This window comes from Siniperca chuatsi, linkage group LG3, assembly GCF_020085105.1.
Source record: "Siniperca chuatsi isolate FFG_IHB_CAS linkage group LG3, ASM2008510v1, whole genome shotgun sequence".
Taxonomy (NCBI): domain Eukaryota; kingdom Metazoa; phylum Chordata; class Actinopteri; order Centrarchiformes; family Sinipercidae; genus Siniperca; species Siniperca chuatsi.
Window position 1 is genome coordinate 1247501 of NC_058044.1, and position 25817 is coordinate 1273317.

Here is a 25817-nt window from a genome sequence, read left to right on the forward strand (position 1 = left end):
AGGAGGTGTGTGAGGTGTGAGGAGGTGTGCGGAGGTGTGAGGAGGTGTGCGGAGGTGTGAGGAGGTGTGAGGAGGTGTGAGGAGGTGTGTGAGGTGTGAGGAGGTGTGAGGAGGTGTGTGGAGGTGTGAGGAGGTGTGCGGAGGTGTGAGGAGGTGTGCGGAGGTGTGAGGAGGTGTGCGGAGGTGTGAGGAGGTGTGAGGAGGTGTGAGGAGGTGTGCGGAGGTGTGTGGAGGTGTGAGGAGGTGTGTGGAGGTGTGCGGAGGTGTGAGGAGGTGTGCGGAGGTGTGAGGAGGTGTGCGGAGGTGTGAGGAGGTGTGCGGAGGTGTGCGGAGGTGTGCGGAGGTGTGAGGAGGTGTGCGGAGGTGTGCGGAGGTGTGAGGAGGTGTGTGGAGGTGTGCGGAGGTGTGCGGACTCACCCTCTTCCTCAGGTTGTAGGTGAGCACCAGGTTTCGGGCGAAGTGGTTTGCGAAGGCGGAGTAGAACTCCAGAACCTTCTGCAGCGCGTCCCGCTTGATGATGTGGAGGTCGCAGTAGGTCAGCGCTCGCACGTTAGCGCAGGACTGTGCCAACGTCATCTCCTTCCAGAACACGTCCCCAAACACGTCCCCTTTACCTGCGGACGGACGGACAGACGGACAGACGGACGGGTTACAGACAGTTTTACCAGCAGATCTGAGGAGTCAGGACACCCAACGCCGTTACGAGACAAGCTAGCTCATCGTGTCTGCAGCGCCTTCAGGTGGTCAAACCTGCGATGTACTCCGATCGAACCGACGTACGTCGAGCGTTGCTGCCGATTGGTCCGAACAGCCTCCTGCTTTGGCTTCGTGCCGGCAGAGACGGCAGACGAACGTCCGGGGTTTACTCTGCTGCTGAACACAGAGACGGCAGATTCAGTCTGTTGACCAGCTCATATTCGGCCTCCGGGACAAATGACGCTCCCGGTGTGTGCGACGATGTCAGCTGTTCGGAGGAGTTCTCCTTGTTTCAGGAAGTTTCCAGTCTTTCCAAGTTTGTTCAGATAATGGCCAGTATAATATCAGAGTGTGTTTGTTTACGCATCTATTTACTTTCCTTCTGTATTGTCTTATATTTGCACATTACTGTGCAACACACAGTATGTTGCCGTGCACTTTCTTTATTTCTGTTTTTGTTTTTGTGTGTGTGTGTGTGTGTGTGTGTGTGTGTGTGTGATGAGGGGTCATCGTGGAATAAAAGGTCTTTGGTCAAACGAGACAGAATAAAACAAGCCGCTGCACTGGAACTAAAAAACAACAAATAAACACTTTTATTAGAAATAAAGCTGAAGGACACATTAGCAGACTAAACCTGTTAAAACGGAGATTTTTCTGCAGTTAAATCTTATGCCAGGTTACACCTGAACGTCTGATATTAAAAAGTCCAAACTGGATTCATTTCGGCTCACAGCGAGCTTTGAAGCCTCATTTTTTTAAAGCAACAACAACCCAAATACCTGCCAGTCAGGTGAAGTAAGAACCAGAGTGGCTTCACATGTTTCATCTGGAAATCAGCTTCAGTATCTTCAAACATGAAAGAATAAGATCAAGGAATTAGAGATTAAAAAATGAAGCGACACTTGGTTCTAGAAACAGCGTCAAAAGTGTCATTTTATACATTTAACATCTGATTTTAAAGTCCGGTTTAGTGTCAGTTTCTCCGAGCTGTGCCGAACGCATCAGACGGTCGTTACTGAGCAGCAGAGCGCCGCGGTGAAAACACACATTTATCACAGTGAAGGACGGCAGCGATGCAGACTGCAGCTGCGCCGAGAAAACATCGGTCTTAATGTGAAAAGAGGAAGTGAAGCTGATGCCACGTGAAACCAGAGACGGGGTCCGCAGTGACAGTCTAAATATTTATCCAGAGAGGAACTGAAGCCGATTCTTTCTGCTGATAAAGCTTCTGAAAGCAAAGGCAGATATGTAAAAGGACAGAAACAGCACGTCTCATGTCCTCCCAGCATCTCAGGAACAGCAGCTGGGCCAGCGAGCGCTCCTGGCGGCCATCTTAGTTTGGGATTTCTGAGCGCTACGATACGAACAGACTCCTGGCAGTGACGTCTTTATAAAATCCAATATTAAATATAATTCAGTCAGTTTCGATCATTAAAAAGGAGCTATGCACTTTCCTCGTTCGTTCATATCTGGTTTCAAATGTTAACAAACCACTTTGACCACATGCAACACGATAACAAATGAGTTAATGTTATGTTGTGAGTTAATTTCCATTTATTTGGCACGACAGCGGTGACAGCCATCTTGGAATTATGTGTGAATGAGGAGGTTTTCCCGCTCGCACGGCATGAACGCAGCGTTAATGTTTTCATTATCGATTAATCTCCTGATTATTTTCTCAAGAATTAACTTTCACTTTCTTTTTCTGTTGCTAACATGCTAATGCTCCAACATTAGCATATTCACAGACACGTACAACTACTGGGTGTTTCTTCGCAAGGTGCATTATAACAGGGCATTCAGCATGTAACATTTAGCATGTTAGCTTGTTAGCATGCTAAAATGATAATATTACAATGCAAATATTGTATAATTACCATGTTAGCATGCAAAGATACTGAAAATGTGTTATTATCACCAGCGACAGTGGAATACAGCTAATGCATTTTAGCAAGCTGGCATGCTAACGTCAGGACGTTACAGCAAAGTGTAACGCCCATGCTAATGTTAGCATGTTAACTCATTCATTTGTTTTAAACTGAAGAAGTGACTTGTTGGTGCTCGGTGAGTGAGTTGTTTCATCAGGATCATGATATTTAGACATCCACACAGCCTCCCAGCTGGTCTGGAAATAAAACGTGGGTGTTTTCTGCAAACAGAGAGCGGCGTCTGCTCGCTGGCTGCAGAGTGTTGCTGGATATCAGGGAGCTGTTAAAGAGCTCGCAGGTTTTGTGAATTGCACAATGGGCTCTGACAGCTGTTCGTTCAGCCGCGCTCCGCCTCGTCGGCCTCCTCCATCTTCTTTCACTCCGTTTGTTTCTGAACCGGTGAACGCCTGCCCCCCCCCAAAAAAAACCAGGCAGCATGTTTCAGAAAGAGAAAAAAAAGACGCTTTGCTAATGAGAGCCCTGGAGCGTGATTCCTCCGCACGCCGACAGAAATAGCAAATAGCGTTTCGGTTTTGAAGAGGAAGCAGCGGAGCGTCTCTCTGTGTGGCAGGTGACGCTGCGGGGTTCAGCGTTTTCGTTTCAGAGCTCAGGTGTTTCCTCCGGAGGCAGAGGCGGCGTCAGCTGGCAGCAGCAAAGCACATTTTCACTTCTCCTTTTCACTTCCAGACTAAAACACACACACACTGACTCTTATCTCTGTTCCTGCTGAAGGAGCTCTTACAAACCTGAGCGAAGCGTTGATGGACGAGTCTGCCAGGGACAACGGCCAGAAGAGTCTGTTTCTAACAGGAAGTCGGCCTCATGTTAGTAAAGAGCTTCGCCGTCACCGCGACAGACAACGGGACTTTGTTAAAAACAATATTTAGTGGACGGAAGACAGGTTCGATAAAAATCTTGAATGTTTGAAGGTGGATTTCGTTGTGTGACAGGATCAATGACTTCCTGCCTCTCTGATTTTACACACTCAAACATCTGTAGCAGCAGGTTTGCTGTCCCTGATTCTAATGTTTGATGTCTGATTTATTTCTATTCTATATCTTTTCTTGTTATTGTTCATTCTGTGGTTTCAGCTCATCCAGTGTGAATCTGCATTCTCTCTTTCATCCGGTTGTAAATCTGAAGTGTTTGACCGAAAGAGCAGTTTGAGAAAACACTCTGGGAACCGAAGACGAACATCTGGCTTTAAACTGGGTCAATAAACACGATTATTGTACAAACGTCTTCAGCTATAATGAAAATAACCAGCTGAACGGGAGTCGATCTGCTCGGACTCGGTGTCATTAAGGGAGAAATGGGAGGTTATATAAACGGTGCCGTCGCTGCAGGAGTTAATAATGGCGGCATGCACGCTACAATCACCGACGCACTCCCACAATGCAACGCCCGCCCGCTGGAAACTAAACGTTAACTGATAAATCATCAGAGGAGAACAGTTTTGCTCTCCATTTGTTACATTTTCAAGTCAAAATTAGCAGCCGAACACAGCGAAGACGTTTTTTAAGCTCTAACCCGGAGATGTTTTCAGAAACAGGTTTAGAGTTCACGCATTTCCAGGCTCACCTAAAATGGCCACCACCTCGTCGTCCTGGATGACCTCCAGCGACCCCGACACCACGAAGCAGAGGCTGTCCACGCTCTCCCCGGCGTGGTAGATGAGGTCGCCCGGCGCGCTGTGGACGGTCTGGAACTCCATGGCGAGGGCTCGCAGGCAGCCGTCGCTGGCCAGCCGAAACGCCGGGTGTTCCTTAAACACCTTCCTGTTGAGGTGGACGCAGATGTCCGCTCGCATGTCCTTCGGACAAATCTGCAGCACCTGCGGACGCAGAGGTCACACTGATATCAGCTGATCACTGATCTGTAAGCGGCGCTTATAAAACAAGTGATGTTATAATAATAATAATAATAATAAAACTTTATTTATCAAAACAAAGGACAAAGTGCTTCACAACAGGAGAAATAAAACACACACGAGCAGTAAAATAAGCAGCCAGTTCAGGTAAAACCAGGATCTGCTTTCAGATAAAACTGCGTTGTGAGACTTAAAGAAGACGCTGACTCAGACGGCCTCATGTTACTGGTTTTGGTCTAGTGTTGCTTCTCCTGGTCTGGTTTGTCATATTTCACCCAGCAGTGCAGACAGAACACGAGTCCTGGCCTCCGCGGATCCAGCCGGGCCTTTGCAATAATTCGCTCGTTACACAACAGTGTTGTGGAAAACTGTGTAACTCAGCAGATGAGTCTCACAAGCAGAGTCTGAGTCTGGCCGCGTCCTCCTCCCGCTCTCTCCTGTCCCGCCGTGTTTACTCTCTAACGTACGCGATCCAGTGGCGTTAACAGAAGCCCCGAGATCCCCCCGAAAGAAACCCGCGCCAGTGACGTCGTCTGAATCGAACTGCGTCGCCTCTGTCGGCAAGGCGTTACCTTGTCGGTGTCGATGCCTCTGGACATGGACCAGGTGGACACGATGTAGTCCATCACCCGCTCGCTCAGGCCTTTGGGGACCTGGTAGAGTTTGAGGAAGTCTCGCACGCTGTTGAGCATCTCGTGGTAGCGGTTGGTGTTGGCGTACATCTGCTGGAAGATGGTGGTGACGTTACCGAAGATGGTGGCGTAGAGCAGCGCTGTTAACGGGAAGACAAGGCAGATCAAGATATTTAGAAACTTGATGGAGTACACATCCCAGGTCATCCCATTTCACATGCTATTAATGTATGTCTATTAACATGATTTGCAAAATTATACCCAAAAATGTTATTTTGTAAAGAACGTCTTATTTCATGCCAGGAATAATTCACAGAACCGCTCAGGGTGGCGAAAACGTTGTATTTGTGCCGTCTGTGGTTCGTATGAGGCTAAGGATGTTTCACATTTTGTTCTGCAACAGAAGTTAAATCTGTTCGTACATCGACTGTGAGTTTTGAAGCAGCACAGGTTTATCCTTCTGTTTATATTAATGGTGTTTGTGGTTCAAATATGGTTAAAAAAAAAAAGTGTGTTGATTTGTGAGGACCGCCAACAGCAACAAACCACCACCGGACGTCAGATTTGCATATCATAGAAGACTGGACTGTTGTTTCCTTAACGGATGTCTGCCCTGCACTGTCAACGTTTTTTTTTTTTTTTTTACTGTTATTTTACACTTTTAACAACACACAAACAACAAAAACACCAGAACAGTTTTGCATATCACCTCCTCCTCCTCCTCCTCCTCCTCCTCCTCCTCCTCCTCCTCCTCCTCCTCCTCCTCCTCCACCTCCTCCTCCTCCTCCTCCTCCTCCTCCAGTTCCTCCTCCTCCTCCTCCTCCTCCTCCTCCTCCTCCTCCACCCATCCTTAAAGGCGTTCAGGGTTAAACAGCTGTGACTGATGCAGCTTTCAAGTTGAAATGCTCCCAAAACTTTGATGGTTTCTACGATTTACTGCCTTTTTTTCCTTGCAGTCAACACAGCATCAGCGATTACCGTCTGTGCAGCAGTCCAGTGAATAATAAACAGCTCTGTGGATGAAACAAAGATCTTTGTTACTGTTTCTACTTAAAGTTTCTTCATCTCAGAGTCTCGGCCCGAGCCTGCCATCACTGGTCAGACGTGTCTCTGGTTAACTGTTAGTGTCTCAGCTCATCAATACAAACTGCTGCAGTCCAGCCCTGACTCAGCCCCCCCGCCCCCCCCTCACAGACTGTCAGCAGTTTGGGCCCGGGGTCACCGGATCGATACCAACCCACCAGCAGCAGCAGAAACCTGCCGTCATCCGCCGAACAGCAGCTCAGACTGTCACAGTCATCGCACACAGGACTCGCTGCGACCTTCACAAAGGTCACTGTACAGTCTCTACACTAACGCTGAAACAGCAACGGCAGGTCCGGAACCAGGGCCAGGTCCGGAACCAGAGCCAGCTCCGGAACCAGAGCCAGGTCCGGAACCAGAGCCAGGTCCGGAACCAGAGCCAGGTCCGGAACCAGAGCCAGGTCCGGAGGCTCACCGCCGAGAAGCTGCACGCACCCTGTTTGTGTTATCTTTATCTTGCCGGAGCTGGCGTTATTTACTTCACAAACAGCCGTCTGAAGCCAGTGCAGATCTGCCTCACATCTACAAACTGACTTTCAGAGCTAAAGCTGGAAACCAACAGCACACACACTCATAATAACAACTAAATAATAATGATAATAGAAATGTTAATAAACAAACTTCAACAATTCCATCATTTTTCTAGACCTGGCCTCAATCTACACCGTGTGGTCTCGTCATAATTCGCTTCCTGGCGGCGTTCACCTCGGGTCCGGCTCAGAGGCCGGCGTTTATTTGGAAATCTGCAGGAGGCTTCTGCAGCTCGAGCCCTCGCTTCCCCCGAGTCTCTACAGCGAAGGCGGAGAGAGCAAACTCTGCACGAGCCGGTGGGCAACAACAGCGACACTTAATGTAAAGTGCAGAAGACGTGAACGCAGGTCTGTGGGACGCTGCGCCGGATCGCAGCAGATAAAACTTCACCTGGAAACAAAACAAATAAACGTTTTAACTTTGATTTTCTGCAGAAAATAAGCATTTCTAATCTAAGAACCATTCACAGTAACAGGCTCCTGGTGTCGTCACAGAGGGCTGGGCCGGTCTCTGAGAGCGGAGACGGAGGGTGTTCTGGAAAGAAAGTGGACCAGCTATTTCTGGCCTTCCTCTCAGACCCTGTCCTCATGTCACAGTGAGCGTTACAGCGCTCGCGCTCACTATGCTAATGAGCCAAACTTCCTGGATCCAAGATGCTGGCTGTCATAGCAACCGCTTGCATCTCGCAGCCGCTCTGTGGGCCAGGAAGCTGACGGGGGGGGGGGGGTTAATCCAGTACTCGGCTCCTTTCAGTGGTCCTCGTGAATCTAAATGGGAAACCAAAAGGTTTACCCAGACTGCATTGCACCCTCAATACAGTGTCAGTACAGGGAGCACTCACAAACAGGAAGTCTGTCGTTTACAACTAAGTGGATGTACCGGAGCCTCTGGTATAGAATGACAAACTGGTAAAAGGTAGAAAAAGTCAGAAGTGAGTGAAGCTTCAGTCTCTGCAGGCTGAGTGCGTGAATGTGATCCAGACTGTAGATCCTGACGTGACACGAGACGACGGCAGCTTCCGATGAAGGAGACAAATTGTCAACATTAAAGCTCTTCACCCTTCGGCCGAGTGAGGAAAAGCTTTTACCTGCAGATGTTCTCTCCGCTCTGGAAAACCTCCACAAACTGTCTGCCTGCCCTCACTGCGAGCAACTGTCCATACACTGTGCAATTAATGTTAGCATCCGTCTACGTTCACCGCTAAACACCGTCACCGTTCAGGTCGGACACGAGTTTGGCCAACAACAAAAGATACACAAGTCAGACGCGTCACAGCCGGATGACAGTAACACTAACACACAAGCTAACTAATAAATCATAGTCAGCTAAATATCTTTGGGGTTTTGGATGAAGCAAACAGGATATCTGAACCTTGGACTCTGGGAACCAGCTGATTCACTGACAATGAAAATAATCTTTAAGTGATTATGGCCATAACAGCAGAGTCCCACTGACATTTGGCTGCGTTCAAACTTAACAACTAAAAAAATTAATTAGCAACAACTGACAGGAACCCGAGAAGAATCCAAAACGAAACACGAGCTGTCTTTATCCCGGCAGACTCCACCGCACTTACTTACTTACTAAAACTGTAAAGTTTGTCCCAAAGGTGGCGCTAGAGGGAAGATCATGGGGTCATTAACATTTAAAGGATTCATCCTCTGGAGAGCAGGAATGGTGTCAGGACATGTCATGGAAATCTGCTGACTGGATTATAAGATATCAGTCAGTATCAGAGTGAAGGAAGTTCACCCTCCCAGATATTTTTACATGGACCGAGAAGACGTTATATAGTGATGGAGGCACCAAAGTGCTGAGAGAGAGACCCAAACCATCAGGATCCATCCTCTGGGGACTATCCAAACCAAGTTTCAGTGCCTAGATCTTGCCTTGGACCGAAGTGGAGGACAGACCAGTATTACCGACTACACAGCCAGCAGGACATGAACGGCAGGGCCTCAAAAACTTACTGCGAAACAACAAGTTGAAATCTGCTGTAGCTGGTTAAAGCTGCTGACGGCTGAAGGTTAATTTTACGCTCTGGTCCACAGCTACTGCACGGCTCACACACACACACACACACACACACATTACTGTGTGTGGTTTTAAAATATTACTGTGCAGAGCTGCCGGATCGGCGCAGTCACCTCCAGCTTTCAGGCCGAATCAGGCGTCCTGCTGAGCAGCTGGATGTGCGCAGACAGCAGGGACGACACGAGTCCAGCCCATCTGACAGTACAGTTAATATTTCAGAGAGGAAGTCCACCACGCCAGACCGCGGCGTGTCAGGCCTCATCACATCTCTGTTGACGGAGAGGCCGTCCGTCTGTCTGCCTGGATCCGAGCAGACAGGCCTTTCTAAATCTGTAAAACAGCTTTACTGGGCTCGAACTGCGGAGAGCGACGACCACAGCCAGACCCTGCAGTGCCTCTGGGTAATCCTGAGCACGTAGACCAGCAGAGCCTCCAGGGGAGACCAGCACAGGACAGCAGCAGCTAACACTAACTCAAGGTCCACTTACGAGCTTTTTCTGAAGCTTCTCAGCAACAACTGATGAAGGGTCGGTTCGGAAAAAGCCAGTAAGCGGACCTTGAGTTAAGATTATAACTAATAATAACCCTTTTTGACCAAATTGTTCCAGGAACTATGGAGCCGCAGGAACTGAACCACGGGAACCTTTAGGTGTTATTCTGCTTTTATTTGCCCGATTATGCTGCGATATGATATTACTGTGATGTAAACGTCTGTGGCGTAAACTTTTTATTTCTGTATTTTTCTTTTACTTTCTGTTACCATTTGCTGCTGCAACGAGTCACTTCATCCATTTACAAACGTTTAAAGTCTGGTTCAGTGTTCACACGACTGCACATGATACACAGGACTCTGACATGACGGAGGTAATATTATCTAGACAGACTGAGGAGAGCAAATCATGATAAAGGAGGACGTTTAGCTGTTTATATGAGCCCACGGTAAACATTTAATCACTGGATGAGGTGTGTTTGTGCAACTGTGTGAAAATGACAACACATCCCTCATACTAACGGCTGCAGATGGAGCAGACGGACGGAGCAGAAGGAGCTCACGGGGAGATAACAGATCGTAGAAACCGCCAAAACAAAAGACTGCAACCTCACACAGAGACGAACACTGTCCTCGTGTTTTCTGGTGCTCCTAACGGGTTGTTTGCATCAGTAATATTCGGAGACATTAGTGTAAAATGGGCTGAATGAATGCTTATTTTTCACGTTTAACTCGAGATTTTCAGTTACACACGCGTTAACAACTTCACGTGGAGACAAAATGGCTGACTGTTCCTTTAAACGCTGAGGTGAGGGCTGCGTGGGCGGAGGCAGAGGAGTCATTTCTGATAACAGCGTCTCACGACGTCAGGCAGCTGATGGAGAGTCTGATCTCTGCTGAGCTCCAGAACTGATTGAAACTCTCTTCAAATGACTCAACAGACGCAGGTGGAAAAAACTCAATTACCTCTAAAGCGGCTCAAGGTCGCTGTGACCGAAAACTGCCCTCCGTCCGTCCGCCTCTCAGCCTTTATTAGCTCATATCTAAATATATTGCACTCACTGACGGGGTAAGAGGAATATTCTTCTCTGTATTTACGGCCACTTATATTTCTCTTTTTAAGATTAAAAGTAATTTTTTGTATCGAGTGAGTGTAATGGCATTTTGTAAGAAGTATTTTCAAAGAAAAGGACGATGATAATGTTTTGTGGGATCTACGGTGATTCGTCAGAAACATGGCTGATCAACGGACTGTATATATGAAGAAACTAGAAAACAGCCTGGGACACCACCCTGATGAAGGCCAGACACCAAAAACATATCTGGTGGTGGATAAAGCGTATTATTACACGGCTTTGTTGAATACTCGATACTGATTGGTCAACTACGGCATTCTACTTCTCTTGCAGACTCTGGATCAATCCAATCATATCAATCCGCAGAAAGAAGTGGCAAAGAAACGTTTTTAAATCATTTTTAAATCAATATTTGGTGTCAAATGATTGATTTCTTTAGTAAGTGTCCGTGTAATATCATCCCGTAATGTACAGAGCGGCTCGCTGTACGTTATCCCTCACGGAGAAGACGAATAAGGTCACTTTCACACCTGCAGACTTTTTTTTTTTTACAAACAAACCAAGAGGAGCAAACATGGAGTTATACAGACTGACGGGTAACTCGCTGATTGGGCAGCTTTGGTGAGGTCATCCTGCATCATCACTTCAGCGCTTCATGTTCTCTGGTGTCACAAAGAGCTCGCAGAGAAACAGCTGATCAGCAGCATCATTGGTATTATTAGGCCGTTATGAATAACGGCAGGCAGGAGGAGACAGAGGCGGCTCGTACGGAAAGTGTGATCGCTGCGTCACGCACTTCTTAATGAATGTAAATTAACTGCTAAAGTACGCTCACGTGCTGACACGCATACGTGGTTACCATGGTTACCGAACGAGTTACATAAATATGTACACAGCAGGTCGATTATAAGATGGCTTCCTGAACAGCAGACGGATTTAATAGCAGTTTTTTTTATGCTAAAATCGACAATCGACACACAAAGTGACGACGTGGTCTGCAGAGTCGCCACTGTGAGTTTTATCTGAGCTGCACACGAGTCAGTGCGTGTCAGACGACCGTCTATAAATTATTGGCAGACCTGTCTGACTCTCCTTTGTTTACGTACAGAGGGATTGTGGGACGTCGCGTTCGATTTGCCGAGAAAAGGCCGATGGAGGACGAGGTCGCGGGCGTCCGGAGGTCTAACAGGGTCGCAAACGTACGGCCTGCTCGGGTCTGCGTGACACTTCACATGCCGACAGAGACGAGGTTCCTGCAGTTACATACGTTTACGTCAACCTGACCAACACATTTTGATGAAAGTGGTTAATTGGTCAATTCAAAGCTTTATTGACACAGAGAGATCACAGATTACTACATCACTGCAGGATGTGGTCCCGTCCCTGTTTCTCTGCGGTGCTTTTGCTTTGGGTTCAAAGGGTCAAAGCTGTGCTAATCAATGCTGTTACATCAACAATGAATCAACTCAAATGTAATCTGAAAGGTGTCTTTTAGTGTCTCTTATTGTCGTTTTATTTCTTTGCTTTTTTATGTATCATGTTTCATGACCTCTCCTGACGCACCTGTTGCACTCGGCCTTCATTTCGATCTCGGCTACACACCCGTACAGTTTCGTGACTGCATCTCGCTCGGCTGCGACGCCACCGTGTTGACGAACTCTGGATTGAATTTGAGCGACTGATTATTTTGTGAAGAAACGACTGAAGAAAACAGATCAATAACTATGACAGGAAACGACTCACATCCGATCATCATCATGGCCACAGCGAAGATCTTCTCTCCGTCTGTGTTTGGCGCGATGTTTCCGAAGCCGATGCTGGTCAGACTGGTCATGGTGAAGTACAGCGAGGTGATGTAGACCGAGTCCTTGCTGGGCCCCCCCTCCCAGCGGCCCGAGCCCGAGGCGTTGAATCTGTACGGCGTCCCCACCGTCTCCCCCAGCAGGAACAGCCAGCTGTCCATCCTCACGCTGTTGGTGATGTTGTCGATCACCTCGTAGTCTCCGATGCTGTACCAGATACAGGCCAGCCAGTGGGCCACCAGGCCGAACACGCACACCAGCAAAACCAGTACGGCAGCCCCGTACTCGATGTAGTGGTCCAGCTTCCTGGCAACGCGACCCAAACGCAGCAGACGGACCACTTTGAGAGAGCTGAAGAGACTGCTGATCCCCTGCAGAGGAAGAGGAGAGGAAGAGCGTTTCATGATATGCAGGACAGCCGGGGGACGTGAACTGAATCATCACTGTACGTTTAACTGATCTGATCAAACTGTATTGTGATATACAACAAAAACACGTTTTCATGTTGTTCCACGCCGCGTTGCAGACCTCTTCTTAGATTGGAAGCTGTTTGTGTGCAGAGCGGAAACGTTTATTGATGCTTTTATTTTGTAAATGCTTTTATTGATTGAAAATGCTGCACTGAAGCACTCTGAACATCAGCGGGCTAGATCACAGACACACTCCTTTCATTTACACTCATTATTTTGTCCTTTTTTCATGTACTGAGAAGAAGAAAAACGATTAAATATGAGAAGAGGATTCTTCTTTGCTGAATTATTCTGCTGTAGCTATGAACGGCTAACCTTATTACTGATAGAAACGATGGCCTAAACTACCAAAATAAGTTGGAGTGAATTGGAGTTCTTCACAAAAAAGGAGAGCAAAGCAACAATAAAATAACGTTAAATACAGAAACAGAAAAGTCCGGCTGTCGAGGACATGCGAGGACGTCCCAAAGGCAAGAAAACAAAATGGCGACAGAATAAAATGAATACAGCAGATCTAAAAACAGTTAGTGGGCCATTTGAGCATGAGAGGTATCAGCTTTCATGATACGTCTCTTCTTATCAAAAAGTATAAAATATTACATAAATATAGCAAGAACCAAGTTTTTAGTTTTCTGGATTCATTTTCTGGTCTCCATCTTTTCTTCCTCCTCTACTTCCTGTTCCTCACACTTTGTTCCCCAAAAAGGTTCGTGTTCAAATCCATAGCTCTTAAATGAAAATGAAACGACAGTGAGCCGCCTCCTCGCAGCGGTGTGGTTATCGGAAAGTAACGCGCCCTCTCCAGCTAATCGCCGGCGCTGCGGGATACGTTGTATGTGGCGATTGTAACGTACAAACTTAAATTTGATTTTCGCATTTTATAGTTTTAAACATCAGAAAATATTGGCGTCACTGGCGTTGCTAGGCAACATTTAGCTAAACAGGAAGTGGTTCACAAGGCTGAGTGCAGCACCGTTTGAACGGAGAACGGTGCTGCACTCAGCTCCGCGATGTTATAGTTAATTGATTAATTAACGCCTACCTGTGACTCTCTTTGTTGTCTGGGGTTTGGTCCCCGCCCCTCAGCTGTCCCTCTCACTCAGACTACCTGCTTCACCACAGCTAACGTTAACTTGAAACTCCTCGTTGCTCCGCCCACCGGTGGTTGATTTGGACGTCCAGATTCACATAAATATCAAACACACTTGGAATTGAATTTGCTTAGCTATTTATCCTGTTCTTCGGTCGCTGTTGGTTACGCAGGTAACTCTCTAAACCTCGCTGTCTTTACAGTTCAAGACTGGCACGGTCGTTTAAAACTGCTATCAAACGCATACGTCATTCTGCGTTCGGTTGAACTGTCCAGTTACTAAAAGTTAATCCAAATCCTTTGCAGCCAATCAGAATCCAGAATCCTCGGAGGCCACGATATAAACGGATATCACGTAATGTTCCTGAAGTCAGTGGTTGCGTTTATCAGCTGCTCTTTATCCGGATGGATAAAGTCTGCATGAAACACGCAGCCGCTCTGCAGAGACACTCAGCTGCCTCTCATCAACAACACGGTTTCCTCGGGGGGAAACACCCACAATGCACTGCTCCTCCATTAGCAGCCCTCACCGCTGGCACTGAGAGGCGCTGAGCATCGACGCTGCGACTGAAGGTAGAATGGAAACGGGCTGAAGCGAGGGGCTGCATCCTGACACTTCATCTCCCTTCACTCAGCAACTTCGTTCTTCTCTACAGAAGCCCACACGGGACATTTTGTGTCCCTGTGACCGCGACGCAATTATCTAATGATTGCGACATAGCGAGTTTTGGTTTCCCGTAATGTGACATAAGATTAAAACATATTAAATATAATTATTGTGCGATGAAGACAAAATGTCCTGATTAGAAGATGAGAGCTGGTTCATTTCTTTATGTTGAGACTTAATTATCACTATCATCAATTTCTGAAGAGAACAAATTAGGTTTCATGGTCTCATCCCAACACAATGATCCAATTACCTTTTGATCTCAACACACATATGGGACTGTCCTGATCCTGACTTTACGGTCTGGTTATTGACAACAGGATCACCGAGTGTCGCCTCCTTCCTTCCTCCTCCGTCACTTCTGTGTTTGCTCTTTGTCTCCAGTCTGACACCATCAACTCCACGATGAGCTGGACGGAATAAGAAACTGTTTCCTTGGGGGCGTCCTGGTGAGACGGGGGTTTAGGACACTAAACATACTGCAGCGTAATCGCAATGTCCTTATTTCCTGTCAGCTCTGTTCTGTACGCTACATATTAAAAGAAAAACTTGCGGGATTTATTGAAAAGAATCAGCTTTGCAAATACTGTGAGGAAGTGTTGAGTAAGACTGAATGTGGAAAGTCAGAAACATTTTGTCGTTCCAGCTTCTCGGCTGTGTATACTTCCTGGTTTTCGGGGCCTCCTGTGATAGTAAACCGAGTCTCTTCGACTGTTCGTCGGACAAAATGAGACATCTGAAGACGTCAGGGAGACTGACAGACACAGAACCTCGTTCAGTTCTGTTGTGAGTGAAGTGAAACCGTTCAGATATCAGAACTCTACATTTATGGTGTGATTCAGTTCACCTCACGCCTTCACAGGTGAGCGTGTTTCATCTGGTTTACTAAGATCAAAAACCAAATAGTTGAGCTGCTGTTACATTCGTTTAGTAATCCACAGACCTCACCGCGGACTGCTTTCATTTATTTATTTACCTTTGGCAAAAAAAAACGACACGGAGCTTCAGCTTCTTCCTCTGAGCTTCTCTCAGCAAAAAACATTTGGAAAAGTCAAAAACATTTTTGTTCCACTTAACTAGCTGATTCCGTTTTTCTGCTCTGCTACAAATGTGAGTTTTCTCATCAGCTGCACTCGCAGGTTCAAAATATTAGTTTCAAAATATCCATCAAACATCTAAATAACAATTAATTCCCATTAATTACAGACAGAATCGTGTAATTCAATGCACAGAACTACAGGTAACAACATGCACAACATTACAAACCTAACTAGTTATAGTCAATCAAAGTCAGCAGTCTCTATGGAAACTGTACACAGAGGTCCGATCCAGAGAAACCAGGACTTTGTTTTTAGACACGTTGAGACAAGTTTTTTCCAAATGTAACGCTTCGATGCTTTGAGCCGCACTTCCCGCTGGGAAATATGTTTTAAAGTTCATGGGAGGAACCAGGTGAAATTCTCCAGTAATTAATAGAGTGGCAACTTTAAAAAAATCTATATATTTGTGATTTGGGTGACGTGACCCTTTACTGTAATCTGGACATGAGATTATCCCACTGCAGACTGCGCGCGCTCTCCGTGTTGAACAGCCGAGAGTTGGTGGACGAGTCTCAGTTCTGAGTCAGGATCACGTCGGCCATCTTTAAACAGATCTGTAACAGACTCTCGGCTCGTCTTACAGCAGCTGAAGATTAACTGGATTATTCGGCTGAAAGAGGATTCCCCCTCCGCCTTTTCTGTCATCTACTGTGAATACCACAGCGGAGCGAAGTACATTAAAAATAAAATGCATTCTTGATGCTACACTGAAGGTTTTGCATATTTAACACGTCAGCAGTTCAGCGGCGCTCAGTCATGACCTTTCTCTCTGCATCTACGGGAAGTCATTACATGCTGTGAAGTCGCTGGATGAATGTAAAGCAGTCCACTCCATCATCTTGATTAGACTCCGGCGCCTTTCATTTCGTGGCTCAGCTGACTGGACCGAGGCTGCTGCGGATCACATATGACTGCGGCACACCGGACACAGAGTCTGTGTCGAGAGAGCCGAGTCTCTGCGTTTGGTGATTTACATTACCGCTAACTTACGAAGCACGCTGCTGAGTACGCTCTTCCCTCCTCACAGGCAGCTGCTGGTTTAAAATGTATTTCAGTACAGTATGAAAATCAAACTGCAGAGACTTGAAACTTGTCAGATAATGACAATAAATAACAACAATAACAATAAATTAACTGATGATGCAAATTATTTGCAACGCACACTGGTGGCACTCGATGCCTTTCATCCCGGGCTGACGTGGAAAAACAGCAGTTTTAGTGAATTTGCTTCCTCAGACTGGCACATCCTGGCTACTGTACCTCGGCTGCATCTCCTGTCGGTATAACACGTCCAGTGTGTCAACAGACGCACGTCAAATGACTCGATACTCGACGTGTACTGCACTTTAACGGTTTACTTGGACTCTGGAGTCGGAGTCTGGTTCTGCTCGAGGTTTCTGCCTCTTAAAGGAACTTTTTCCTTGCCACTGTGGCCAAGCGCTTGCTCATGGTGGGATGTGTTGGGTCTCTGTAAATAATATTATAAAGAGTAAGGTCTAGACCTGCTCTGTAGGAAAAGTGCAATGAGATAACTTCTGTTATGAATTGGCGCTATATAAATAAATTGAATTTAATTGAATAACTTCCTTGTGTTGTTTAAGGAAGCTGTTATTTTGTATTAACATATTAATTAAATTCCACTGACCTCGTCGACGTTCTCGAAGGCGTTGATGACATCATAAGGCAGGCAGGACAGCAGGTCGATGACAAACCAGGTCTTGACGTAGTTCATGCGGATGAGTTTTGGGTCGGAGATGACCTCCCCGGCCGGGCCGACGAAGGTGGTGTGGAAGTTGAGGACGATGTCGACCAGGAAGATGACGTCCACGATGCTGTCCACCACCAGCCAGGTGACGTTGTTCTGCTTGGTCTTGAAGGAGACGTTGTAGGGCACCATGATGGCGGTGTAGAAGGTGAGGATGAGGATGACCCAGTCCCACGTGGTCTTGAAGAGGCAGTAGTGCAGGATGATGTGCGGTGGCGTCTTCGGGGTTTCCTGTTTGTACTGAGGCAAGATGTCTGAACCCAGCTGGAGAACCTGAGACACACGACAAAATAAACTGCTGTGGTTTGCCTTTGCTTAAAAACAGGGCACAAAGTTATCATTTCTAAATTATTTGATCAAATCGTCATGGAGACAAAGTGGCTCACAGTAAATGTAAAAAGTTAAATTTAACCAAAATTTAACCGAGATCTGGCGCAGCCTGAGATCCTCATACCTAAACAACAACAGCAGCAAGTCTGCAGCCATGCTAGCAGCTCTGTGAGCCTGTACTGCACAGAGTTGCTTTGACCTTAGTGCTAACATTAGCATGCTAACATGCTCACAGTGACAATGCTAACATGCTGATGTTTTGCAGGTATAGTGTTTACCATATTCACCATCTTAGTTTAGCGTGTTAGCATGCTAACATTAGCTAATTAGCAGTAAACACAGAGTGCAGCTGAGGCTGATGGGAACTCCATCAGCTCTGCAGGTGTTCGGTCAGAAACCAAAGTGTCGGACACGTTAACATGTCGACCTGATGGTGGCGCTAGATGGAAAGTCAGAGGATCAGTTATTACAGTTCATCCTGAGGGGAGCGTGAACGATGAAGCACGTCTCATCACAGTCCAGCTGCTGCTGATGTTTCCGTCTGGACCAAAGTGGTGGACCGACAGACCAACACTACCATCACAGAGCCTTTTCGCTACCATGGCTAAAAACGTTTGACTTAATAGGGAGAACAAGAGTTTAGCAAAATAAATAAATAATCAGGATTTACCAGGAACAAACCTTGAACAAGTTCTGAGACATGAATGGTTGCAGCGCGTGTTGTGTAGTCGGTGACCTGTATTGCATGTCATGCCCCCCTCTCTGATTATAGATTATAAACTTGTTTTCCTTTAACTTTTGACGTGTTTATTTTGTAAAACACATATTTACATCTTTGCTCTGTTTAATCCAAGTTTAATTAATTTTAAAAACTACATAAAATAAACTACGATAACAGCGACTAAAACACATTACATTATAACTGTGTGTTGCTATTAGAATATACCAGAACAGCAACACTGAAAATGAGATGAACCAGCTTGTTCAGTCAACAAATAAAACTAAAACAGACTTTAAGGTTTTAAAGGTGGGGTATGCGATTCTGGAGAAATCCAATACCATGACAAATACCATGACATAGAGCGAACAACGGCACAACAAGTAATATAACTAATGTTAGCTAGGTTGTGGGTTAGCTTAGCCTGGTTGTGGGTTAGCAAACTGTCCCTACAGTAGCTGCTGCTAAGCTAACAGCCAGAGAGGACGAGACGGTTTCCCAGAGCCAGCACAGCAGCTCCAGACAGCGATGCTCACAACTCTCCGGCTGCTACAGCTAACATCACAACAGCAGCAGATCTTGGCTAACTAGAGAGTCAGCTGAATGTCCGCGGGCAAGTCGTTTAACGTCACCTGACACACACATCATGGCTGGAATAGTGTTGTGTGGCTCGGTCCGAGCCTCTTTGTTTGTTTCCCTTTTACAGAGCCGGGGCTGTGTTCAAACACCGGAGGGTTAGCGGACCGAGAGGAGATATTTGCTGAATTTGACAAAAAGACGTGTACTGGATTAGAATCACATACCCAACCTTTAATCCTCTGAGCTTCTGAAAAGAATTTGTCTTCTGAATGACATATTGTAAGTAAATTAACTTGCTTGCCACTGTAAAAATAAAATGTCTTAATATGACAAGAGTCCTGACTTGAAGACAAACAGCATCACCCCAGTGAAGCGACCCTGATAATGGATTAATTCATTAGTGCCAACAGTAATTATCTCTCTGCAGTTAATGGAACGATTAGTCACAGTTAATTACAGCTGAAGAACTTATCAGCCCCTCGCCTTGCAGGTTGTAGATGTTCCTCGAGAGTCTCCCATAAAATCCCTCTTTTCCCTTCCTTTGAAACCTTCTTCCTGAAGTTGGGAGTATACATACGGCATTTATTCATACAAATCATATAAAAGAGTACTTGACCTCGACAGCTTGTGGGTCGCAGTGGCTAACAGAGAGGGTCAGAGGTATCCGTTTGGATGTCAAACAAAAGAACAACAACAAGGGTGAGTGGAGGTGAACAGTCTACAGTCTTCAAATCAGATTCTCCAGAGACTCCAGTGACTTGGTAGTAGGGACTTAACGTGCTAACGAGTCACATTCACTTTTGAGCGATCAAATCAAATCCCTAAACAATTTGATCTCTAGAAATCACGTATCTGTTTTATACGTCACATTATCAAAGCTGCTGGCATAAAATGCTCAAAAAATAATCTAAAAAAATCCATTTAACTGATCCTGGGAATTTTTCTGGGCTTGTTTTTTTTTGCCCAAATAGCAGCTTGCTTGATAGAAACAGGTTGTGAATGAATCAGAATCAGAAATACTTTATTGATCCCCGAGGGGAAACTCCTTTGCCACAGCTGCTCACTATCACGTCAGTGCACAAAGGAACAGAAGCACCAAGCAAATCAAAATATAATACAGGCAAGATAAATTAAGTACCAAGTGGATATAAGTATAAAATTGGGGGGATGAGTCTTCCGCTGAAGGCGCTCCTTTGTTTGACCAGCGCGTCATGGAGCGGGTGGGAGACGCTGTCCAAGATGGCGTGTAGTTTACCCAGCATCCTCCTCTCTGACACCACCGCCAGAGAGTCCAGCTCCACCCCCACAGCGTCACCGGCCTTACGGATCAGTTTGTTGAGTCTGCTGGCGTCCGCTACCCTCAGCCTGCTGCCCTCAACCTGCTGCCCTCAGCCTGCTACCCTCAGCCTGCTGCCCTCAGCCTGCTACCCTCAGCCTGCTGCCCTCAGCCTGCTGCCCCAGCATGCAACAGCGTACAGGAAAGCACCGGCCACCACAGACTCATAAAACATCCACAGAACAGGGACCCTTTGAAGACTCAGGCTCAGGTTGAAGACATGTTGAAGGACTCCACATAGCTGGGGGGCACAGGCTTTTAGCACCCCGGGGCTAACGCCATCGGGGCCTGCAGCCTTGTTTGAGTGGAGTATCATCAGCTGTCCTCTCACCCGGTCAGTGAATGCTCTGGAAGGTTTTGGGGGATGCTTGTTGCATTGTTCAGGGACAGGTGAGAATATTCCTGAATGTGGGGATGTTAGTGTTCTGGGAGGGATGCATGTATTGCTTTGAGTATGATAAATAGAGCGCATAATAGGTTAGCCAGACAGTATTGTGTGAATTCAAGGGAATGTGTAAATAGATTAAGTCTACCTTGAACACTTGGTCCACCACCCTATCTATTCCTTCAGGTTATCTACTATATGAATATATATATATATATATATATATATATATATATATACTATGAATATTCGTCTTTCAGAGGAAAAGAACCGTCTTTGGGATTATCATTGCAAATGAATATGGCTGAACACTGGGACTAAGACGAAATTCAGTTTTGTAAATACAATTTTATCCTGTTTTTTTATTAATAAATTAATATTCATAAAAATGTGACTGCTTATTTAGCCCCATAACAGTATATATCATGAACAATCAACTCTGCAAATGAACACTTAGTTGTTCTGTATATCTGTTCAAACAATGTGAGTACAAATACAGAAATTCTGCTTCCCACTAGGGCCACCGTTGCAATATTACATCATTTCCCTGAAAACTTACTAAAATGTTAAAAATCCTACAACATCTGAAAGGTGGAAAGGCTCGTGTTTTTCTAAATTTGGGCTTTACAGGGTTAAAACCGCGCTCACAAGATGTAGTTTGGTTTTGAAAGACTAGATTTTACCTTCACCAGGTGAAGATTACTGAAGAATAGAGACCATTTCACCTCAAAAAGGGGAAGGGTCTTATGACAGGGCATTTTCTCTACCGGAAGAAGGACTTATCCTCCTACAGGTAAATGTTCTGTTGAAAATACAAAAGGACTTTAGTTTCCGCCATCTTACCTCTGCCAGCCGTGAGTGTTTGTGGACGTTCTCTCCTTTATGGACAGCTGGAGCGAGCTGCTGAAGAACTCCTCGACTGCTGGTTAATGCACGAGTCAGACGGGCAAATTTACCCCAACCTGCCAACGAGATGGAGAGGCAGCATCACTTTCAGTAAACATGAAACGTCAGTGAATAACTGAACAGGTTTTAGCAGGATTTCAAAGTAAACTAACGGAGTGGCTAACAGGACAGACTGTATCTACCTCCAGTGACAACATAGATTATCCAAAACATAGAACATTAAATTACACTTGAATCTTTAAGTTTCTGACCAGCCTTATTTTAGGAATATCCGGGTTCCATGAACATGTTGTTCTGTTTCACTGCAGTAACTCTGGACATTACATATCAATATATTCCAACTATTGGTAAAAGGCCTGACCCACGATGTTCTTTAACAAGTCCAGAAAAGATCTTTTGATTGACATTCGAACCATCTAACCACTGCCTTATTGAGATGTTCTGAAACAGTCCATTCTGACAAACAAACCAACCTGAAACTCGTCTCCGGGCTGAACAGACTTTCAGAGAGAACAAGCGGCAGTTATTTCAAGGATGCAAGTCTCCAATGAAGCAGTTACAGGAGGAATTTGTAGAATGTGTCGGTACATTTTAAAACAGCTTTCTTGTAAAAATGTTTTGATGCGGTACGACTGATCAAACCCAGTGATTACCTGTTGGTCCTAATCACTCGTTCTCACAGCTTCGTTCTTTGCTTTGCTTGCTGCTCTGGTTTGACTGATGAAGCTCAATGTATCTGTGTTAATCAGACTGACACTGCCAACAGCCAGTAGGAGTGAAGTCTGGAGAGCTAAATGTGGAGACTTCATGTCCGTCCTTGAACCAAATGCTCTGACAATTCAATGTTCCATACAGTAAATCACCATGTGGACAAAGACGCTAGCGGAGTGACCAGAGTGAGCTGCCCTGCATTTATTGTTGGTATCCCACCCACCTTTTGAAGAGTCGTCCTCAATTGGTTGCTTGAAGGCGGTGATGTCACTGAAGGTGCAGAGAAACAGGACGACCTTGTCCTGCTCGTTTCTGATCGGAGCGATCTTCACAAAAAACCAAACGGGCATCCCTGCAGCACAGAAAGGAAATCAGACCGATGACTCCAAACAAAAACAATCTGTCGGGTCATCAAGCTGAGCAAAACTCAAAACAGTGATTTCAGTTTGAGCTCTGGACTGGTGTCAAAAAACCAAGTCACAGTCAACAGGGCAGCTCCAAGAAGTGCCAAGTGGACGTCACCCAGACGACCCAGTCCTCGATGATACCCAACCAGAAAAGGACTAACGACTGATCTTACCTGAACATGAGACGCACCCCTCCATTACCAAACCAACAGTCTCATCTGCTACAGAGCCAAAGATAACATGACCTGAGTTCAGAAAGAGTGTTTTTAATTGCTGTTTGCTGATGTGCTGCCACCAGTTAGGCCAGAGTAGAGCTCCTGATTGGTCCAATCCAACCTCCCATAGGTGGGATCAGTTTAACACTTGCAGCTGCACTTCGTTTGGCTGCGATGCTGTGATGCTGCGAAGGCGGGGAAACTCGGTTAAATGGAGTGCAGGCGACAGGCATGGCGCTAAATCAGCTGATAATCAAACAGCAGCACTTGGTGGCGATGCTGTAGTGAACTTAAATTTAATCTTGAATCGTTGTTAAGTGTTGTCAGACACCACAGAACCTTTACTATTTGGATTCAACCTCTACAAGCCATTTGAAAGTGTTTCTTAGTCTGTACTGGTCACAGTGCTGTTGGTACACATGGCGCATTGCTTGCCGTACAGCATGTGCCATTTCGCGTGCCAATTTGAAATGAAGTGGAAACCACGGCCAACCTGCACAAACCGGCACTGCGCCCGTCAGGTTTTGGAGAGCGTCCCATGCGAACATTATGTTTTCTGTCGCATCCTCACATATAGAGCTCAGTCATCAGTAGAAAACAGCATGTGTGCTCTGACACACAAACACAACCTCAGACTACCGTCGATGATCGACTTCGCATCTCCTCAAGTCGTCTGTGACAGATGCACTTCAGGACGACCTGATGGCCGAGGATTTTTGTTTTTTTAAACACATTTTTATTGCCTATTTCTGAAGGAACAGAGTTAATAATAAGGCACAAGCACTGCAATAAAGCATAATGCTACAATCTACCAATGAAGTCAAGTGGATCTTGAGATAAATAAAGTAAAGAAAACGAGAAACAATAATACTAACAATAATAATAATAAAAGATCACAAGATACAACAGAGAAAGGAAGAGAAAAGCAGCACAGCAGGTTCGTCCAAGTCCATAATCAGTGATCAAGATATCACCCAGTTCCTTCTGTATAAATTAAGTAAATCATTATTCTCTAGAAAATTGTAGAAAGAGTGCCAGATTTTCCATTTTTGTGAAACAACATATTTTTAAAGCAAAGCTGACAGTGAATCTTTTCCATGAACAACGTTTGTCTTCTAATATCAGATATTAATCAAAGAAGGTCACCAAAGCCTCAGGATAAACATTCGGAAAGCATAGTTTGGCTTTCAGAGGAACCTTTTAACAATAATTTGACTGATCAAATCAAGCAACTTCTCCCAAAAGAAAATGATCTTCGGAGGGTTAAAATAATGCACCCTGACTGGAGTAATATACTCTGGTGGCCAAGGGTCAAGACAGAGCGCTGACCCTGAACTGCACCGTCCCCGGTTTGCGTTCGGCTGGGGACCTTTGTTTCCCCATCTCTCTCTCTCCTGCCACTTCCTGTCAGCTCTCTACTGTCGATTCTCTAACAAAATGCCGGAGAACACTTGGACACCTGTCCACGTGTCCAAGCGTCCTTGGGCAAGAAACCCAAACAGCTCCCTATGCTCAGGCCAGCGCCTTAGCCCCGGTGGAGAGTGTAAAAGTGCTAATAAGTGCAGCCATTTCCCAGCAATCTGATCAGTCAGTCTTGTTACATGTTTGGAACCCGAACTTAGGAAACGTCTGATGAAAAGCAGCCGGTAACTGTTTTGCTTTGCATGCTGCCGTCAGCCTGTGGTCCTTTGCTTATGGAAATAGAAAAAAGAAAAGGGGGGTTAAAGAAAAATAGAGAAAAGCTGCACTAAATTAGTGAAACTGCTGATTCATTAGTCAGACAGCTCTCTCTTTAACTGACTGCCTCTGTCGCTGAAAGGTCCTCGAGTTTCTGGGTTTCTGGGTCAGACGAAACACCTTTCAACGCAGAGTGCATGAAATATGCAGGACTGTTAAAAACCGAAGTACTCACGGTTCTTCTTGTACATCAGAATCTCAAAAGAGTTCATCTCGTAGTTCTCGAAGGTCAGTCGAACCTTCTCGCTCATCTCCTTGTCTGTCAGCTCGCCGTACATGAAGCTGCAGGAGGGGAAACACAGACACTCAGGACGACCGCCAGCTCTCGCCGGGCCAACAACACCGTTACCGTGTGCGGGCGCCGCGCTGTACCTGCAGGTGCTGCTCTTCTGCATGACCTCGGCTCGATGGTAACCGGCCAGTTTGCAGAAGCCGTCGTTGCTGTAGACGATCGGCCAGTCCACGATCTGAGCGTTCCCCAGCACGAAATTGGTATCTGGCCGCAGAAACCAGTAGGTTAGAATCGGTCCTACCTCGGCGATTACATGACACAAACGTTTTCTAGCCATGTTTTATACACGACAGGGCTGCAGCTAACAATTATTTATATTATATATATTTATATATTATATTTTATTATATAAGTATGAGGCTAATCACAGCTTTCCCAACTGTCCCAAACCCAACACTTAGCAGTTCACTATCATACAAGAGTGACAAAACCAGAAAATATTCACATTTAGAAGCTGAAACCAGTCTTTTTTGCTTTGAAATGACTTAAACGATTGATTGATTATAGTAGAATTGTTGCCAATTAATTTACTGGTGATAAATCGATGAATCACCTAAATGTTGCAGCTCTACAATTGATGGTGTAATGATCATGATTTTGACTTTAGCTAATTAACTCGTCAGACGACACAAAGCCAAACGCTCTGCTGCGTCAGTTGCACCTGATTTACAGATTAATTGTCTGACCAATCAGATTAATAATTGTGCTCTCAGTCGTAGTCGTCCTCTAAACAACAATCACGTGTGATATATATATATATATATATATATATATATATGGATATATCTGTTTATCTGTTTTCTCTCTGCCGGCCTACAGTATCTATCCATCTATCTGCTGTGGAGATGTAGCTGATCATGTGTGAACCAGGAGTTAGAATGACATGAGGGTAACTGTATTTAATATTTAGGCCACACACTGTGTTTGTTATTAATATTCAGTCTGGACACAAACAGCTAACGGCCAA

At 45.6% G+C, this 25817-nt stretch overlaps 3 protein-coding genes across 10 annotated transcripts in view; 2 read left to right on the forward strand and 1 right to left on the reverse strand.

Moving 5' to 3' along the window:
* LOC122873026 (NACHT, LRR and PYD domains-containing protein 12-like) overlaps positions 1–25817 on the forward strand; it is a 657912-nt gene that overhangs the window by 398327 nt on the left and 233768 nt on the right. The gene's annotated exons all lie outside the window — the stretch shown is intronic.
* The window catches only part of LOC122873028 (NACHT, LRR and PYD domains-containing protein 12-like), a 1034258-nt gene that overhangs the window by 200970 nt on the left and 807471 nt on the right, over positions 1–25817 (forward strand). The gene's annotated exons all lie outside the window — the stretch shown is intronic.
* Positions 1–25817, reverse strand: part of kcnh1b (potassium voltage-gated channel, subfamily H (eag-related), member 1b) — a 58539-nt gene that overhangs the window by 17132 nt on the left and 15590 nt on the right. For 3 of the 4 annotated variants that reach the window (XM_044189320.1, XM_044189317.1, XM_044189318.1), the window contains 9 exons: positions 24931–25054; positions 24734–24840; positions 22423–22551; positions 21426–21544; positions 17115–17507; positions 12084–12513; positions 5067–5266; positions 4206–4458; positions 418–614 (listed from right to left, as the gene is read on the reverse strand). In XM_044189320.1, coding sequence (XP_044045255.1) covers positions 418–614; positions 4206–4458; positions 5067–5266; positions 12084–12513; positions 17115–17507; positions 21426–21544; positions 22423–22551; positions 24734–24840; positions 24931–24953 — 1851 coding nt within the window. In that variant the 5' untranslated portion in view covers positions 24954–25054. The remainder of the gene's footprint in view (positions 1–417; positions 615–4205; positions 4459–5066; positions 5267–12083; positions 12514–17114; positions 17508–21425; positions 21545–22422; positions 22552–24733; positions 24841–24930; positions 25055–25817) is intronic. The other variant, XM_044189319.1, reaches the window with a different exon arrangement.